A 19,836-nucleotide genomic window follows, 5' to 3' on the forward strand; every position below is an offset into this window, starting at 1 on the left:
AAGAGCGTTGGGACAACACTGCGCCTACTCCCACCTCTGATGCGTCGACCTCCACCACGAACTGACGTGAAGAATCAGGGGCGACAAGGATGGGGGCTGAAACAAAGCGGCCCTTTAGTTTGGAGAACACAGCTTCGGCTGTGTCTGACCACCTGAACGTAGTTCTGGGGGAGGTCAAGGCAGTCAGAGGTGCGACTAGTTGGCTAAAATTGCGAATAAAACGCCGGTAGAAATTGGCGAATCCCAGAAACCTCTGCAGGGCCTTGCGGGAATCTGGGCTTGGCCAATCTACCACAGCCTTGATCTTCTCAGGGTCCATCCGCACTCCCTCAGACGAGACGATGTACCCTAAAAACGGGACCGACTGTGCATGGAAATCGCATTTCTCCGCCTTGACAAAAAGCCCATTCTCTAGCAACCTCTGAAGCACTCGTCTGACGTGTTGCACGTGTTCCTGGAGAGAAGAAGAAAAAATCAATATGTCATCCAGGTAGACATATATGAACTGATCGATCATATCTCGCAACACGTCGTTGACCAGTGCCTGGAAAACTGCTGGGGAGTTGGACAGCCCGAAAGGCATGACCAAATATTCAAAGTGCCCCCTGGGGGTGTTAAACGCAGTTTTCCATTCATCCCCCTCCCTGATGCGAACCAAATGATAAGCGTTACGTAAATCCAGTTTTGTGAAGATGGACGCTCCCTGCAACCTCTCGAAGGCTGAAGACATCAACGGCAAAGGATAAGTATTCTTTACCGTGATGTTATTCAGCCCTCGGTAATCAATACAAGGTCGCAGAGAACCGTCCTTCTTCCCCACAAAAAAGAACCCCGCCCCCGCTGGAGAAGAGGAAGGGCGAATGAACTTGGTTGCTAGAGAATCAGAAATATATTTCTCCATAGCCTCCCTTTCTGGAATAGAAAGTGAATATAACTTGCCTTTAGGCGGAGACTTACCTGGCAGTAAATCTATAGCACAGTCATAGGGACGATGCGGAGGGAGAGAAGCAGCACGAGACTTACTGAACACCTCCTTCAGGTCCAGGTACTCCGCGGGCACGTTAGACAGATCCCCTGCTTCCTCCTGAAACACAGAAACAGGCACAGACGAACAGGCAGACACGAGACAAGACTTATGACATTCCTTGCTCCACTCCAGTACTGATCTATGGTGCCAGTCCACTCGGGGGTTGTGACGGATGAGCCAGGGGTGTCCGAGGACGACGGGTGCAAGGGGTGAGTCCATGATGAAGAATGAAATAGTCTCAGAATGGTTGCCGGAAGTGGTGAGGGTGATGTCTTCAGTGCAAAGGGAAATGGTGGGGAGTTCTTGTCCATTGAGTGCGTGAACGGCAATTCTGTGAGTGAGGGGTCTGAGGGGAATCTGAATTTTCTGTGCAAAAGTGTGGTCCATAAAATTACCTTCAGCCCCAGAGTCCAGAAGTGCATGGCAGTCGTGCTGTTGGACTGACCACCTTAGTCTTACCGGAAGGAGTGTGGAGGTAGATGTAATCGATGATGAGGTCTTCCTAGCGGAGATCCCACCCGATAGTAGCCTCAGTTTTACTATCGGGCTTGGCCTTTTACCGGACAGTTGTATGCGTAATGTCCCGCTCCTCCACAATACAGGCAAAGGCCCTGGGATCTCCGCCTCTCCCTCTCCTCCCGGGAAAGCCGAGCTCGACCCACCTGCATGGGCTCGGGATCGTAGACGGGGCTGACCACGTCCCTGCCGCTGGATCGTGGAGGGTCGGTCCCTGCGAAGGTACGGGTGGACGGGGCTCGGCGCTCGACCCTAGACAGCCGAGCGTCCACCCGCAGAGCCAAGTCGACCAACCCGTTGAGAGTGGTGGGTAGATCCAGGGCGTAGATCTCCCTCTGGACGTGGTCAGCCAACCCATGCAGGAACATATCCCACTGCGCCTCCTCGTTCCAGCCGCACTCCGCCGCCAGGGTCCGAAATTCAATAGAGTAGTCCGAAACCGACCTTTCTCCCTGCTGTAGTTCCGCCAGTCTTCGGGCTGCCTCTCTCCCAGAGACAGCCCTGTCGAAAACTTTCCTCATTTCGGCGGCGAGGGTCTGGAACGAGGCGCAGCATGGGTGTTGGTTCTCCCACACCGCCGTTCCCCAAAGCGCAGCCTTCCCCGTCAGCAGAGTGAGAACGAACGCCACCTTCGCTTGTTCCGTGTTGAACGTGCGGGGCTGTAAAGCGAAATGCATAGTACAGCGGGTCAAAAAAGCTCTGCAAAAGGTAGTCTCACCGGCATAATGCTCTGGCACTGGAAGACGGGGCTCTGGCTGGGAGGGTCCTTCTGGTGGTATGGGAGGAACGGTCGGTGTGGGCGGCGCAGTGGGACCCTGTAGGCGTTGGATCTGCTGGGTGAGCTCGGACACCTGTGTCACCAAGGCCTGTACTGCGCGTCCCGTGTCGCCGATCTCTCGCTGCTGCGAATCCATCCTCCTGATGCTATGGTGAATGAATTCCTCCATCGATCTCTGTGATGCACTCGCTGCTTCTCTTTCCTGGTCAGATCGTTCTGTCATCATGTAATAATAGACGAGAAGCAAATGCAAGTAAACAGTAGATTTAATAAGGATGATGATGATGATGATGCAGTACAGGCAGATGTAGAACGGGTGACACAGGGACTTCGGTGGTCAGGATCCGGTGGTGAAGAGACGATGGTGCGGTGACGGTGAAACAGCAGACGAAATCCAAAGACGAAGACGGAGAACAGGAACTGGAACACAAGGCAGGAACTGGACACTGGAACACCAACACGAACGACATCAAACAACGATCTGACAAGGACGATAGAACAGCGGTAAGTATAAATAGAGTGGTGAGATTGACTGCAGCTGGTGAAGTGAATGAGGATCAGCTGAAGTGGATCAGGTGATGTCATACATTCACGCCCACTACCCACGTGCATTCAAACCACAACATAAACACGAGACGAGAAGGAACAGAGAATGTGTCTACCGTGACAGTATACCAGTAAAACACTTTTACATCAAATGCAAAACGAATACGACGAGATCGTTCAGCTAGTTAGTTACGCGTCCCAATCGCAAGGTCACGTCTTTTTTGATGCGCATCGAGGGATTTATTCGGTAAAATGTGCTTTCAATGTAGTTTATGCGCATGTTTTCTTATCGGCTAAATTTATCCGACTCAATTGAGCTCATACTTTTTTTTATTTTTATTTATGCACATTTGGTGTTTCCATCCAGAGGTTTTATAAGAGATCCCAAAATGTGCATACAAAAAGGTAATCTGCTTTACTAATACTAACTTGCATTTCTGTATTTCCTTTTGTTAATGCCCTTTTTGCTAATTGATCAGCCGTTTCATTCCCCCTTACCCCTACATGTCCTGGTACCCATATACACTTTACCTGTCCACCCTGGTTAACTATTCTTATACTGGACTGGAGTACTTCACACAGAATATCTTGACGACTTTTGGATTTGAATGACCGAAGACTTGTTTAAACTGCTGATGAATCCGAGCATACCAATACTTTTTTCTGTCCCGTCCTTTCTACCCATCGTAATGCAATTAATATTGCCAGCATTTCCACTGTATAAACCTCTAATTGATTAGATGTTCTCCGATTGATTCCTGTTCCTTTATCTGGTATCACCACCCCTAATCCTGTTGCTTCTGTCTCTGGATTCTTAGCTCCATCTGTATAAATCTGTATATATGTATTATATTTTTCCAACAACCGATTTTTAAACACTCTTTCTAAATTAATATCCTCCTGAGCCTTCCTTTTTTCCTGTAACACAAACCAGTCTACCTCAGGCCAAACTATCTTCCATGGCTCAATCTCTGGATAAACTATCGTGGGACTCATCCTCAAATTATACACTTCTAATTCTTTGGCTATTTCATTTCCAATCCGTCCAAAATTTTCCTTTAAATTTTTCCCATACTATCAGCTTTCCTGGAAAACTGCTTTAGTGAAATGTGTCTTATTATGCCCATGTAAACCAGCCCAATAGTTTGCCATTAACTGTTTCCTCCTTAACTCTAGTGGTAATTCTCCCATTTCTACCTGTATGGCTGCTACAGGAGTTGTTTTGAACGCTCCACAGCATATTCTCAGGGCCTGAGCCTGGACTACATCTTACTTTTTTAACTGAGACTTAGCTGCCGATCCAATTACAACACTTACATAATCACTGATCGTATTAATGCCACATATATTCCTTTCAATGATGATCTACTCGCATCCCATTCTCTTCCCCTCAGACATGTCATCACATTTATTACTTTTTTCCCCTTTTCATCCATTTTTCTGATATGATCTGCAAATGTCAATCGTGAATCCAAACTTACTCCTAAAAATTTAAAAGTTCCAGCCCTCTCTAAATCTCTTCCATACACTCTTAGCTTTATGCCTTCCTGAACTCTTTTCCTATTAAAAAAGACAGACTGCGTCTTTTCTACAGAAAATCTAAATCCCCAATCATAACCCCACTCCACAACTTTATCAATTGCTTCCTGTATTTTTCTGACTACATAATCTATATTCCTTCCTCTCTTCCGCAACGCCCCGTCATCTGCAAACAAAGACCTTCCAATGTCTTCTGGAACTTTTTCAAATATATCATTGATCATAATTATGAAGAGTAATGAGCTTATCACACTCCCTTGTGGTGTACCATTTCCTACTATGTATTGATTTGACATGTCTGTCCCTATCCTCACTTGTATTTTCCGTCCAAAAAGAAAAGCCTTTACCCAGTTAAACATTTTCCCTCCAACACCCATCTTATTCATTTTGATTAATAACCCCTCCTTCCACATCATGTCGTACGCTTTTTCAATATCAAAAAATACCGATATTAATGTCTCTTTATTCGCTTGTGCCTTTCTTATTTCCATCTCTATTCTTACCACAGAGTCTATTGTGCTTCTTCCCTTCCTAAAACCACTCTGACATCTAGCCATTAATCAGTAATCAATGTCATGGGTCAGTCTATCTACTATCATCCTTTCCATAATTTTACATAAATTAGAAGTTAAAGCCATCGGTCTGTAACTAGTGGGTTTTGTTGGATCCGTACCAGGTTTCCTTATCGGAATCACTACCGCTTCTTTCCAGGTATTTGGTAACTTTCCCTCCTTCCATATTTTATTATATACCTCCAGCAACTTCAACACTGATTTTCCCCCCAATTGTTTTAACATAATATAACAAACTTGATCTTTCCCCGGAGATGAAGGTTTTGCTGTTGTTATTGCTCTTACCATCTCTGCCAAGGTAAACGATTCGTCCAATTAATTTTTGGTATCTTCCTTCCTATTTAATTTATGAATATGCTGATTAAATGTTATCAATCTTCTCCTTCTTCCTTCTTCTTCCAAATTTTCAAAACTATGTACCTTTATAAATGATTTTGCCATAATTTCTGCTTTCTCTTTGTTGGAAACTGCTGTTTCCTCTTCAAATGACATAACTGGGTAATCCCACTGCCTCCTGTCTGCCCGCATCCTTTTAATCATTCTCCACACTTCTCCCACCGGTGTAGTTCTTCCTATTTCATCACAGAAATTTCTCCAACTAGTCCTCTTTGCTTGTCGAATTGTTCTTCTAACCACTGCCTGATCTTTCTTGTACTGAATTAAATGATTCATAGTATGAGTTCTTTTAAGCAATCTAAAAGCTTTGTTTCTGTCTCTTACCGCCCGATAACACTCTTCATTCCACCAAGGCACCAATTTTCTATTTACCCTGTTTCTGCCTTTAGGAATAGCTTCCTCTGCTGCCATTATAATAGCTGTAGTTATCTGGTTGTTAACTTCATCTATACTTCCTGAAACCTCAACCCTGATCATGGAATCATCACTCAATTTCTTAAACTTATCCCAATCAGCTTTCCCAAACTTCCACTTAGGAATTATATCTTCTGGACCTACTTCCAATCTTCGACCTATTGAACAAAAGACAGGGTAATGATCACTCCCCACTGTAGTAGATGTCCAAACTTCCCAATTACTTTTTCCAGCCAGTGAATTAGACACTAAAGTTGTGTCCAATGCGGACTCTTTCCCTGTTGATAGATTTATTCTGGTTCCTCTCCCATCATTCAAACAGACCAATTCTCTTTCATCCATCAAATCCTCAATTACCTTGCCGTTAGCATCTGTATGTATACTTCCCCATACTGAACTACGCGCATTAAAATCTGCACACCAGATTATTTTTGATCCATCTTGCCCTCCTCTCCTTAGTAGGTTATCCAATTCCAATCTTTTACAAGGGTTATAGTAGTTAATAATACTAATTGCCCCTCCCCTTTCCCACATCTCCAACACTATGTACTCCTGTGCCCGGTTGCATAAAGCACCTCAAGTTTTTCCCTTAAGTGTGATACTTAAGGGGCGATTTACCCTTACCTAAGAGAATGACTTAAGGGTGTTGCATATAATCTCTTAAATGGTTCTCTTAGGTAAGGGAAACATTTAAGTGTTTCACGACAGCGATCCTGGATTCACGTTAAAAGTCTGTTGTTGCCATAGATACACAAACCACTAACACTAGCAATTTCGCAGTTTCATCAAATAAATTAAGCTAGGATATCGGAATGGATAAAGAAAACAGAAAAAGACGGTTCAGGAAGTCCTTAAAAAATACGAAAACATCTCTGTGGCCGCAAAAAGAGAGCTGAGCGCTTATAAGAAAGAAGCCAACAAAACAGATAAGATTAAGCAAGACTACGCTTTTAAGATTGTAACAGTTATGCACCACACCGTGGTGAAGAGTTTGCTTTATTGCTGTACATTGCGCGTCGATCAAATCGGTATTCTTGCAACAATTTTTCATCGCTAAAATGGTCCAAAGGGTTCTCCCTATTCCTTAAAAATTCTTCTTTGCACATAATGATCTTCAGCTGGTTCCATAAATTCAGCCATGTCGTCCTATTTTTGTCCGCGTTACTCTTAAGGTTACGATTTCCAAACCTTAAGTTATACTTAGGGAAATGACCGTTAAGGGGTTTTATGCAACACTAAGCGCTTTTTAAGGGATTACTTAAGTGAAAAAAAACAACATTTAAGAGAAATTCTAAGTGTTTATGGCATTTCACTTAAAAAAAAACCTTAAGTAACACTTAAGGGTTTTTTTCTGCAACACCCTTAGATTTAAGGGAAACATAAGGGAAAATTACAATTAAGGTGCTTTATGCAACCGGGCACTGTTCCTCACCTTTCCCGAGTATTCTATCTGGAATTCCTGTCTTTATGAATATGGCACATCCCCCTCCTCCCTCTCCAGTATTCCTATCTCTTCTTATTCCTGTATATCCATGTAATTTAAAATCTAAATTTGGTTTCCTCAGCTCTTTCGTTTAACCGCCTGGATTTAAAATGAAACCCAGCTGTTCTGCTATTGGCCCAACTGCCGTAAACTACTCGCTGATTGGCCTGTTAAAAAGAACATTCATTGGGCCTCAAACTGCCAATCATTTTGGCCCCGCCTCAAAGATTTTATACACTAACAGCGGCAGAGTAGCCGACCATAGACTGTACATATACACTTTCAGATCATATATGATTTAAAACTGTGTGTGTGCATTTAAAATATATATCTATTTCCTATACATTTGTACCTGTACTCAACATAAATGTATATTACCATTATTGTATATGTAGTGAAATCCCATTTCCGACACTAGAGACAACAATGCTTTGATATATTCGTAATTATGACACATAAAGTCGAAAATATAAGATACTAAGTCATAGTTTCGACATTAATAGTCATCACTTCATAATTATTAATTTTATCTCATCTTTTCATCATTTTGATATTTTAAATCACAATTATTTTTTGTGAAACAATTCTGATTTTCATGTTACAGAAATAGGCTTCAATAAATATGTGTACAAGTTCTTTGAATAAAATGCCTATTAAGTCCTCAAAACTATTAAAGACAAATATGCACACAAATTATCTGTGAAAATGTACGTTTAATTCCTTTCTAAAACACAGAAAACTGAAACAGCTTCAAATCTCTCCATTTCTCGTTCTCTAAAACACTGAAGAGAACACGAGACCGTCTCTATCTGTCCGACAAACTCTTCATCGAGTGTTTTCTTTTGCAGGGTCTTCATGTCCTGAAGAATCTCACACTGACTTCAGTGAAATGAGCAGAAAGAACTCGAAGAGCACTGGAAACACACTGTCACACACAGACACACACACAACAAATGACGAATTATGACCAATGCAGCTCCATTCAGATTGAAAATGTCCATTTTCAATACATTTACCATTTTAATATACCAAAGCATGTGTAAAAATAATGCAGTTATATTTTACAATCATGCATTTGTTGGACAGTCTATATTTGAGCTACAGGAAAGCTTAAATAATACTTATAAAATGGTTTTAAAGTTCTACTATTATACTATAATAAAGGATCCTAATGTTGTTCAGTTTCTCCTACAACAGGTTCACATTCATCCAAGATCAAAAACTCTTTAATGTCCTCATAATCTCCACTGCATCATCAGCTCTTTCCTCTCAGTGTCTCTAAGCCCCGCCTTTCTGAGAGCTGCTCTGCTCTGATTGGTCAGAAAGCAAACGATAAGAAAAATCATATCTGAATCTCAGCTCTTGACACACAGTGATACGAACAGTAACCATGGCATAGGTTTTACCATATCAATCTCAGAAAACAACGTCTTCTCGACATGAACAAATCGAACCAAACTCTTCCAGTCTCAGTTAACTACAGTGTTTGAGGGCGGAGCTAAGAGACCACAGGTTGGCATTATGCTAATTAGTTACAAACCTACATAGGAAGTGAGACTGAATTAGTGACGACTTGTTTCAGTTCAGAATTGATTCTTTCTTTTGGGAGAGAAAAACTCCATTTATCTGCATCTTTTACATTCACAAACAGCTCTATTACACACTGCATTAAAGGGAATGAAAAAGCATAATAGGGCACTTTAATACTAATGAATAAAAATGTGTATGGAGGAGACGGACCTGCAGAGGCTGAATATGATCCAGTACGTCCAGCAGGGCCATTGCTGGAACACAAAGAAGGACAAACTGACGCAAGCGCTGGAGTGAGAAACCAGAGCTGAGCCGACGTTCAGGAAAACACCTCAGCCAATTAGAGACATTCAGAGAAACACCTCAGCCAATCAGAGACATTCAGAGAAACACCCCAGTCAATTAGAGACATTCAAAGAAACACTTCAGCCAATCAGAGACATTCAGAGAAACACCCCAGTCAATCAGAGACATTCAGAGAAACACCCCAGTCAATCAGAGACATTCAAAGAAACACTTCAGCCAATCAGAGACATTCAGAGAAACACCCCAGTCAATCAGAGACATTCAAAGAAACACTTCAGCCAATCAGAGACATTCAGAGAAACACCCCAGTCAATCAGAGACATTCAAAGAAACACTTCAGCCAATCAGAGACATTCAGAGAAACACCTCAGCCAATCAGAGACAATCACAGGCACAACTCAGCCAATCAGAGACATTCAGAGAAACACCTCAGCCAATCAGAGACATTCAGAGAAACACCTCAGCCAATCAGAGACATTCAGAAAAACACTTCAGCCAATCAGAGACATTCAGAGAAACACCCAAGTCAATCAGAGACATTCAAAGAAACACTTCAGCCAATCAGAGACATTCAGAGAAACACCTCAGCCAATCAGAGACATTCAGAGAAACACCCCAGTCAATCAGAGACATTCAGAGAAACACCTCAGCCAATCAGAGACATTCACAGGCACAACTCAGCCAATCAGAGACATTCAGAGAAACACTTCAGCCAATCAGAGACATTCAGAGAAACACCTCAGCCAATCAGAGACATTCAAAGAAACACTTCAGCCAATCAGAGACATTCAGAGAAACACTTCAGGCAATCAGAGACATTCAGAGAAACACTTCAGCCAATCAGAGACATTCAGAGAAACACCTCAGTCAATCAGAGACATTCAGAGAAACACTTCAGCCAATCAGAAGCATTCAGAGAAACACTTCAGCCAGAGACATTCAGAGAAACACCTCAGCCAATCAGATGAGACATTCAGAGAAACACTTCAGCCAATCAGATAAGAGATTCAGAGAAACACCTCAGCCAATCAGATGAGACATTCAAAGCATAACTGAATTGCTCATTAAAGTGTTTGCTACTCGAGGTGTTGGACTGTAACATTACGAGAAGACGGACCTGCAGAGGCTGAATATGATCCAGTACGTCCAGCAGGGCCATTGCTGGAACACAAAGAAGGACAAACTGATGCAAGCGCTGGAGTGAGAAACCAGAGCTGAGCAGACTTTCAGGAAAACACCTCAGCCAATCAGAGACATTCACAGAAACACCTCAGCCAATCAGAGACATTCAGAGAAACACTTCAGCCAATCAGAGACATTCAGAGAAACACCTCAGCCAATCAGAGACATTCAATGAAACACTTCAGCCAATAAGAGACATTCAGAGAAACACCTCAGCCAATCAGAGACATTCACAGGAACAACTCAGCCAATAAGAGACATTCAGAGAAACACCTCAGCCAATCAGAGACATTCACAGGAACAACTCAGCCAATCAGAGACATTCAGAGAAACACCTCAGCCAATCAGAGACATTCAGAGAAACACTTCAGCCAATAAGAGACATTCAGAGAAACACCTCAGCCAATCAGAGACATTCACGGAAAAACCTCAGCCAATCAGAGACATTCAGAGACAAGCATAACTGAATTGCTCACTAAAGTGTGTGCTACTCGAGGTGTTGGACTGTAAGCGTGACTGATGTAAGGATACACAGAAGCGCCTGATTACAATGGGATTAATATTCTGCCAAGATTCAAAACTGAAAATAAAGTTCTGAAAGGTTGAAACTAAGTGTTCAAAAAGTTTTGCAAGATCGAAAAATAAGATTTGCAAGCTTGCAAAATGTAGAAAAAAATAAAATGTCTGCAAACATAATTTTGTTCCCTTTCGTTGTCACTCCGAGTTACGTCGGATGACGACGAATGGGGTTTCGCTTAGAACACCTATCGACTTCGAGTATTACAAAACGAGCCAATGGCAAGGAAATGCCATGGGTCTGCGGAATTTGCATGGCGTAACTCCGCCCCACCTCGTGGGTATAAAAGGAGGACGCCGGCAACAGGCAGATATGTTTTTCGCTTCGGAGCCAAGACTGAGCTCAGGCGATCCCCGCGGTACAGCGGAAAGTGGCAGGCAGACGTAACGTCTCCGTTCCCTACTCAGGGAACGAGGGTTACATACGTAACCGAGACGTTCCCTTTCGTTGTCACTCCGAGTTACGTCGGATGACGACGAATGGGGTTACCAGTCTAATCACGCCACCTTCTCAGCTGTCTTCCAGTGCCCTGCGTAAATCTGAGATCCCTGTCGTGAGACTGGCACGGACGAAGGACTCCTATTTAGCACAGGAATACCAAGGTACACTGGGGAGCATATCCCAAGTTCAGGGGAAATATGCAATTACTGCCAACCCAGAGGGGGGGACTTAGAGAATACACATGTGACCTGAAGGAGACATGGAGAACACTGGGGTGTCCAGCCGCAGGTGGAATATTTCAACCCCAGGGGAGGCAAGGTGGCTTGCCAAGGGAAAGACACATGCTCAAGAGGCTTACAGTGGAAATACACATTTTCAATTTCTTTGTATATTTATTTATGTATTTATTTATGTATTTTTGCTTTTTTACATTTCTTCGTATATTTATTTATGTATTTATTTATTTTTAATTAAGTCAGCTTTGGCATTCCTAAGACTGAGCGAAAATGAAGCTTCGCAACCTCGCAACTTAAAAAAAAAAAGCCTGGAGGGAGGGCCTTCTGCTCTTGGCCAATGCTTTGCTGTCTGCTGACGTACAGTCCCTCCAATCACAAGTCGTATTTACTGGAAAGGTGGGATTGACCGACTGCTCCGCCAATGACGAAAGCGCACAGGATACGCACACAGGATGCACGGCTCTCTGGTCACAAGGCGGGCCCGTCTAGTATGGAAGCATATGGGTAGCAATATTCAATTTGAAATGTAATATGCAAAATGATAATGTAATATGTAAAATGGCAATGCATTTCTGTATTTAAATTTACATTTTCCATTACATGTTTTTATTTTTATTTTATTTAACCTTTCTTTAACCAGGAAAGTCGCATTGAGTTTAAAAACCTCTTTTTCAAGGGAGTCCTGGCCAAGAGGCAGCAAAAACACAATCAATTACATTTATAAAGGTTTATACAACACAAATAATTGAGAACATTTACAATTTAAACAGGTCATTTCAGGTTCTCTCAATCTGGACTTAAAAGCATTTAAGGAAATAAGTTTAGATAATTTCAAGTCTTTTTGCAAAAAAATCCATGCCGAAGGAGCGAAGTAAACAAAAGCCCTTTTTCCCAGTTCTGTACGGGCAAATGGAACAGAGAGCAGCAAGTGATCATTTGATCGCAATGAATAAGAACCAACACTTCTCCATGTGATTAAACTACTGATGTAGGATGGCAACAGACCAAGCATGGCCTTATAGATTAAAATATGCCAATGCCCTGATCTCCTGTTGGACAACGATGGCCATCCCACTCTGGAATATAATTCACAATGATGGGTCAAACTTTTACAATTCGTAATAAATCTCAGAGACGCATGATAAACAGTGTCAATCTTATGCAGACATTGTACTGAAGCGGTCCTATATACCAGGTCACCATAATCTAAGACAGATAAAAATGTTGCAGTGATTAGCTGCTTTTTTTGCTTTAAAAGAAAAACAAAATTTATTTCGAAAGAAAAAGACAGCTTAAGTTTGAGTTTCTTCACAAGGTTATCTATATGAAAAATACAAACTGCATTGGTGCAACGTTTGGTGCAAAATGAAAATGATAATTCAATTATTTAATTTACATTTGCCATTTCATACACTAGTTTTAATATGTAAATTGAATACATATTTTAACACTTTATAAGTTGCGAAATTAAAATGTATTACAGAAATTATTAGATCTGTTTAAAATGTTCAAGCAAAAACTGTAGCAAAATTATAATTTAAATGTTATTTTTTTTAATTGCATTTACACTCACAGTTAAGACACTTGCGATTGCATTTTCATTAAATGTCCCGCAATGAATGTAGCAAAATTCAATGTGCAAATTGAAAACGCATTCCGAGTCGATCACGCCCCCTCCCGCTCTTGTCAATCACTGCGTGAAGTTGGCCCCGCCCCCACCCGATGCAAAACGTCGGCAAAAATAGGCTCAATCCTTTTTACTTCGCTTGTTTGTTTGTGCTGCTTCTTTTTTTTTATATTAAAATAATATTTATAGGTCATTCTGAAAACAATTTTTCTGTAAGGAAGGACATGACCTCTTAAAAACTACAAACAAGACTGATCTCGTCTTCAGGAAAATGACATTTGATGTCTCGTGTACCTATTAACTCATTCTCCAGTCCAGAGTCCTCTTATAAAAGCCTACCGTTGCTATTTGGTATTGTTTGCTCGGCTGGTGTTATTGTTTGTCATGTGTATATATAAATATTGCTTATAGATCAGTATATGAAAGAGTTTCTAAAAAAATTGCTGTTTTTTTATTTTTCTGTGTTTAATTCTTGAAATACCTTATATTCTTCTCTGGGTACTTGGTCTGCAAAAACGATTACCTGTAACTCATCAGTTCTAGGCAGCTGGGACAGGTATACGGTATTCATTGTCATTGTGATGTACATCCCCCCGCAAGCCAACAGAGAACAGGCACGCCAGGAACTGTACGGGAATATATGCAAGCTGGAATCCGCACACCCTGAGGCCGCATTTATTGTCCCGGGGACTTTAAAAGCACAATATGTAAGATTTTTTCGCCACAAGAGGGCGCAGTTTCCAACAATAACAAAGGTGTAGGTTGATGATGCAGTGATGAGCTGAATGATGGGACTTGCTGTCAAGCTGATGGATCTAATAATGTTTATGGATTAGTGCAAACATTCATGTTTTTTAACATTATAGTAGTACGAAGCAGGTCGCTATTGCTAAAGAGAAAGATATCACACGCGAGTCCCGCGGATATAAAGGAATAAGGACATTTAATTCTACCGAACTACCCGCAAGTGCTGGATTTACGTTAATCACACAGGTCAGTTTATTAGACGAATTAAACTTGTGAGGTAACGCAGCGCTGCTTCACTTGGTCTAACGTTACACTATCACACTAAACGGCATTTAAATGTGTGTTGAAAGTTATAATGTTATACTACGTGTTAGTTCGTTTGCTATACGAAACTAGCAGTAAGCTAGATCAACATTAGAATAACATACTGACCATACTCTAACATTTCATCATGTTGAGCTAATGTTATATAACATTGATTTGTTTTATGTACATTTGCTCACTGTCTAATAAAGCTGTCGAGTCGTGACTCGTGAAGCTCTGTCAAGTCCAAGTTAGTCGCGGACGTGGAGCTCTCGGCATCTCAAAAACGCCACGCTGATATTGATCCTCATTTTAGTTCTCCTTGTTTGTCCCAAAGTCTGCTTGCCATGGTCTATGTTTGAAAGAAACAAGAACTACGTGCCGCCAGAGAATGACGGGCTCTGGTGCCGCTAAACGTTACGCACGACGCAGTTGTCCACGTCTGTCGTCATGGTTACGTCATGGCTACGGCAGTATGAGCGGAAACCGAGGATAGCGCGGATATTGCGTCATTGACAGGCGACATTTTTCACGGGACGGCCACTTATTTAAAATTGGAATTTCTCTGAAATAAAAAATCTTTGGAGACTTTTGGGATATTAAACTGCAGGAAATATATCACACTGTGCAAGTGATTTTTTGATATTTTATTACAAAATTCTTACATATTGTACCTTTAACAAGGCCAACCTCTGAACAATAATACCATAGTACTTTCAGCACATCATTTACAGCACACGAGGGGATCGGGTTTTGGATCATTGCTATTCTCCTTTCAGGGATGCGTAAAAATCTCTGGGCATACAAAGCCCATCTTTTGTCAAATCCATACGCAAATCGTCAGATCTGTAAGACAAAGTAATGGGTACAATTCTTATGATGATCAATTAGATGAATACAAAATGATTAATAATTTTATGTAATGCAGATTATTAACAGTAGATTATTAATTATGCTGGGTGAAGCCAACGTTTTACACAGAAAGCAAATAAATAAAAGAACAAGCTTTTTATGACTTATGCATCAAACATTTTCGTAGAATTCGATTGCACATCTATAAGGACAACTAATATACTATATAACATAGCCTTTTTTGATAAATGACATGCGGCTGATCTGTCGGAAATTATTTTTAAAGCTGCATTTTGTCCGTTTTTTTATTGCTATAATGAATAATTTAGTATTTAAATATCCCACAAAGTATTTTATACTTTGTATGTACTGTAATTAAAGCAATTCTTGCAGCAAATATATATTAATTGCTTAAGAAGTCAGAGTTAAGGTATTTACTCGAAGGCCGTGTTGAACAGGCGGCAGCGGGACGTCAGTCGGAGGGTTCGGCTGATCTGTAATCTTCAAATCCTTGCAGAACAACACCGGTTCTGATCCGAGACCCAGCTGGAACTGCCACAGATACAGACGCTCGTTTGGCTTCAGCTCAAATGATAGTATCTCTTCCTCCTCAGTCTCTTCATTCCAGTTTTCCAGTTCAGTGTCCACACTTGCACCTCCATATAGTCCCATTAAGGAGAACTGATACTGTGAAATTAACGCTGCGAGTTTTCCCGATGAGATCGTGGCTGACGCTTCAATCTTCCAGTTGTGTGTGATCTGGGACATCTTCTCCTTATTGTATCCAACCTTTTTAATTTTCTTTTGCCATGTCACTGGTGTGAGACTGTCATTACTAACGGTTTTAGTTTTCACCCACTTGCCGAATGCTGGGCCGTTGGTTATGGACAGCCCGCCTGGCAGGAAGTTCAGGACATCGGAGTGAACAGAATAAACAGCGGTGCACACATCTCTGTTGAGGCTGGTACCTTTGTAGTATTCAACTCCCCAATCTGAGGTTGGCTTGAGGAAGTAGAAGTGATCCGGCAGACCCCAGTAATAGAGACCGTCTCTGCAATTGGGAGGCAGAGGATATTCATCAGAGCCAGAGTCTTTACTCAGGTCTATTGTTCTTCTGTAAGTGCCCTTCTCCTGGAAGATGATGTAAAACCAGTCAAAGGCTGACAGGTAATGGTCTCCGCCCCGACAGTCGGGATGAAGGGTGAAGACTGAAGAATCAGTGTCTTTTGACAGATCAGTGACACTGCGGAAATCATCACCCTTAATGATGTAAAACTGCTCATTTTCATCAGCAAAGTAATGTTCTCCATGTTGGCAGGAGGGGTGCAGATCATGAATACTGAGGTCCGACCCTTTGTTGAAATTACTTGACCTCATATAGCAGCCGAGATCAGAGCGGATTATGTAATAATAGGAGCATGATCCACAGAAATCAACACCTTTTATTCTGTGCTTTGGAACAATACCTGCCATTTTGCCTTAACCTGCAACACAGGATAATAAACAAATAAATGAAAAAAATGTTCAGATTGAATGGTTTACTGTTAATCGCAATTTTTTATAGATGGTTTTGAGCTATTTTTCCCACACTCTTTAAAATAGTCAAGGTCATATGTGAAGATGCACTCCTGTAAACATAGTGTAAATATAGTGTAAATATAGTGTAGCGCAGCAGTATGTATGTAATAGTTGTGATTTGCCGTTTTCTTTAGCACTTTTATGGAACCATGTGGGTAGCAATATATAATTTTAAATGTAATTTGCAAAATGACAATGCATTAATGCGGAGAGTTCAGGAAGTGCCGTTTGAGAAAATAATAAGTGCTGCGAGTGTAGGCTACTGTGGCTAATGTTTGCATTGAACATTTCAACGAAAAGCTAATTTTGTTTGTCTTTTCTACAATATGTTTTTGTATTCAATATCATCTTGTCATTTTAATATAAGGAATGCAATCACTTCCCCAGAAATCCCTTCTCATCTGTACATTGAGTATGTCTGCCCTTCACACATATGTTAGCTGTCCTGTCGACTCCTTGCTTACAAAGTTACACAACAAATACTGTACATATCTGTTTAAAAAATATGGTAACAAAATGGCATTTAATATTTCTGAGTACATTTTTTTTCATGAAATATTCTTAAATCATGTAAAAAGGGCCTGCCCACGAGCACATGAACACAAATACAGGTCTTCAAATGAGGTCCGAATGCCCTTTATTAGAAACATACTCACCTAGACGTGTGTGTCAGCACTGGATCTGACGGGCAGCTTCAGTCTGAGAGAGAGATATCGGAGTCCTGCCTTAAATACAACTCCAGAGGAGAAACACACCCACAGGCCTCGAGGCAGAACAATGCACTACATGCACAACTCATTACAACTCGAGGTGCCAAGCATTGCATTACTGGGTTCTGGAGGAGGACAAAGGGCCATGGTGGATTTGCTTAGCCTGGGAAAACCCAGACGAACTTCCGGCAAATTTAGATTTGCTCTGCAAGTTAGTCTGGCCAAGAGCCCATTCAAGCCCATTTCTAATCCTTCCAATTGTGGCACCAATCACAAACACTGAGGCAGGCTTTACACGATGACGATCGCTCTGATTGGTTTTAGGTCTATCCAATTGCACTCAGAGGCATTTGAGCGACGTCGTTGGTGACGTGTTGTCAACCAGGCTAGGATTTACTGGAATCCCTTGTTTAACTTCATAAAGCAGGTTTCCTGCACTGTGTGCTTTATCTAAATGTAGTCTCTGGATCCACCTGGTACAAACTCTGAGAGACCACACACACACACACACACACACACACACCGGTGTGTTCTTCCTTTTAAGGCCATTTAAGCCCAAACGCCAACATACACGTTTGTTGGGTGTTGCCGTATAAGGTTGTTATCCCTGTTGGCATTAGTCCGGGTTTGTTTTCACCCGACTGAACATGTTCAATCAGCGTTTGTTGTTGGTCTGTCGGGGCAGTGTGAACATAACAGTTATTTGTAATGCTCTATGCTCCAACAACTTGTTTGCTGGAATTTGCTGCCGTTTGTCTGTGTGGTGTGAATTGGTCTAGACCAGGGGTTCCCAAACTTTTCCATGACAAGGCCCTCTAAATACCACTAGGTTCTGGCCAAAGCCTCCCTTTTGCAGGATGTGTTATTGAACCCATCGACAATACTACGGCAAATGTAGAAATAAATAAATACAACATCTAGATGAACATCAGATTATGTGACGGTGTTTGATACCAGCCAATCAGAAAGAATATAGAGATGCACCGATTACAATTTTCTTGGCCGATTCCGATTTTTCATTGAGTTTGACCTGCCGATACAGATTTTAGTCAATTCCAATTTCATTTTTTCTAACCACTTTACAGCACACACAAATATATATTTATTTTCTCTCTATATTTTTTTTTTATAAAACACCATATATTTTTACCCAAACTGAATAATAAAAACAAGTTTAAATGGGTATGTTCTATAAATATTTTTGAGTTTTCATTTTCTTTTCTGACATTAGTCTAGCATACTCCAGTTCTTGTTAAAACACACTAGACATGCAAATTATGTGCATTTTAGGCACTTTTTTGTGTGAAATCATATTTATTTTGTCCATCAAAAGTGTGCTTTCACTTTAATTGCAGTAGGGGTTCAATCTTCAGCTGGCTGGCAGGAGCCGCCACTGGCATGTCACGTGACCTGTCAGTGGCTGGCTAGTTGCCTGGCAGTCTACCTTTGGCAAGTTTCAGAAACCACAGATTTTTGACAGTTTTTGTGTTTTGTGTTCCTCCCTTTCTAGCTCATTTATTATGCATCTGTTGATATGATTATGTTCTTGTGTATGATTGATGTTTTGGGGACTGTTATCCCATTATAACCAGTCAAATGGCAATAACCAATAACCAATAACCAATTAGACTGGCACCTTACCGAGGCTTGCTAGACGCTCATCCAGTCAGTCGCGGCTGATCAGCAAGTATAACGCATTGCCTGACACTCTCGCTGCACGGACATTAATTGTTTTCTTAATAAGAGTAATCTCATGCATCTATTAGTAGAATTCATGTTTTGGGGACTGTTATCCCAATTAAGCCGTGGCTGACTCCACAAAGCGTCCAACAAAGCGTCAGTAAGCTGCCAGTCTGATCATGGCACATTTGACTGGTTTAATAGGGATAACAGTCCCCAAAACGCCAATCATACAAAATAATAAATCCATGAGATTATATTCAATTCAATTCAATTCAATTCAAATTTATTTGTATAGCGCTTTTCACAATACACATTGTCTCAAAGCAGGTTTACAGAAATTGCATTTCGGAAATGTACATAGAAAAATACAGTTAGTTAATCAAGTATTAATTTATGGCATAACATATCGCCGGCTTTGAGTCGTCTCTTCACAGGCGTCGAGTCGTCTCTTCACAGGCGTTGGGGCATCTGAAGTCTCCGTGAGAGGCTGGATACAAACTGGAGCTGACGAACGCTATTTACCTCGGGACTAGCGTCCCGAGATAACAGCAGAAAGGCAGATGGGAAATAATTAGCATAGCTGATGTTCATAATGTTAATGCATTCGAACTGATTCAGCAGTAGTATTAAAGGTTAAGCATTAAGTGAATGCTTGGTTAAAGAGATGCGTCTTTAATCTAGTTTTAAACTGGGACAGCGAGTCTGAGTCTCGAACAATATCAGGAAGGCTATTCCAGAGTTTAGGAGCTAAATGCGAGAACGCCCTCCCTCCTTTAGTGGACTTAGATATCCT

General features: G+C 41.4%; 1 protein-coding gene and 1 long non-coding RNA gene across 2 annotated transcripts; both read right to left on the reverse strand.

Moving 5' to 3' along the window:
• Positions 1–7,979: 7,979 nt before the first annotated feature.
• LOC143706054 (uncharacterized) lies at positions 7,980–10,838 on the reverse strand. Its single transcript, XR_013192928.1, has 3 exons — positions 10,821–10,838; positions 9,012–9,108; positions 7,980–8,196 (listed from the first exon to the last, which is right to left on the reverse strand). It is a non-coding gene; the product is annotated as an uncharacterized LOC143706054 (long non-coding RNA).
• Positions 10,839–14,852: 4,014 nt separating this feature from the next.
• On the reverse strand, positions 14,853–17,351 carry LOC143706044 (uncharacterized). The gene is made up of 3 exons (XM_077197589.1): positions 17,307–17,351; positions 15,511–16,556; positions 14,853–15,066 (listed from the first exon to the last, which is right to left on the reverse strand). Exons 2-3 carry the CDS (start codon positions 16,543–16,545, stop codon positions 15,061–15,063), a joined length of 1,041 nt encoding a protein of 346 aa, XP_077053704.1. The 5' UTR covers positions 16,546–16,556; positions 17,307–17,351; the 3' UTR covers positions 14,853–15,060.
• Between the last annotated feature and the right edge of the window lie 2,485 nt (positions 17,352–19,836).

The sequence above is a fragment of the Siphateles boraxobius genome, unplaced genomic scaffold (genome assembly GCF_051911475.1).
Source record: "Siphateles boraxobius isolate OS27281-9 unplaced genomic scaffold, OSU_SipBor_1 40, whole genome shotgun sequence".
Lineage (NCBI taxonomy): Eukaryota > Metazoa > Chordata > Actinopteri > Cypriniformes > Leuciscidae > Siphateles > Siphateles boraxobius.

Coding starts and splice junctions, on each gene's coding strand:
- LOC143706044 (XM_077197589.1), bottom strand. CDS start 16,545: ATGGCAGGTATTGTTCCAAAGCACAGAATAAAAGGTGTTGATTTCTGT.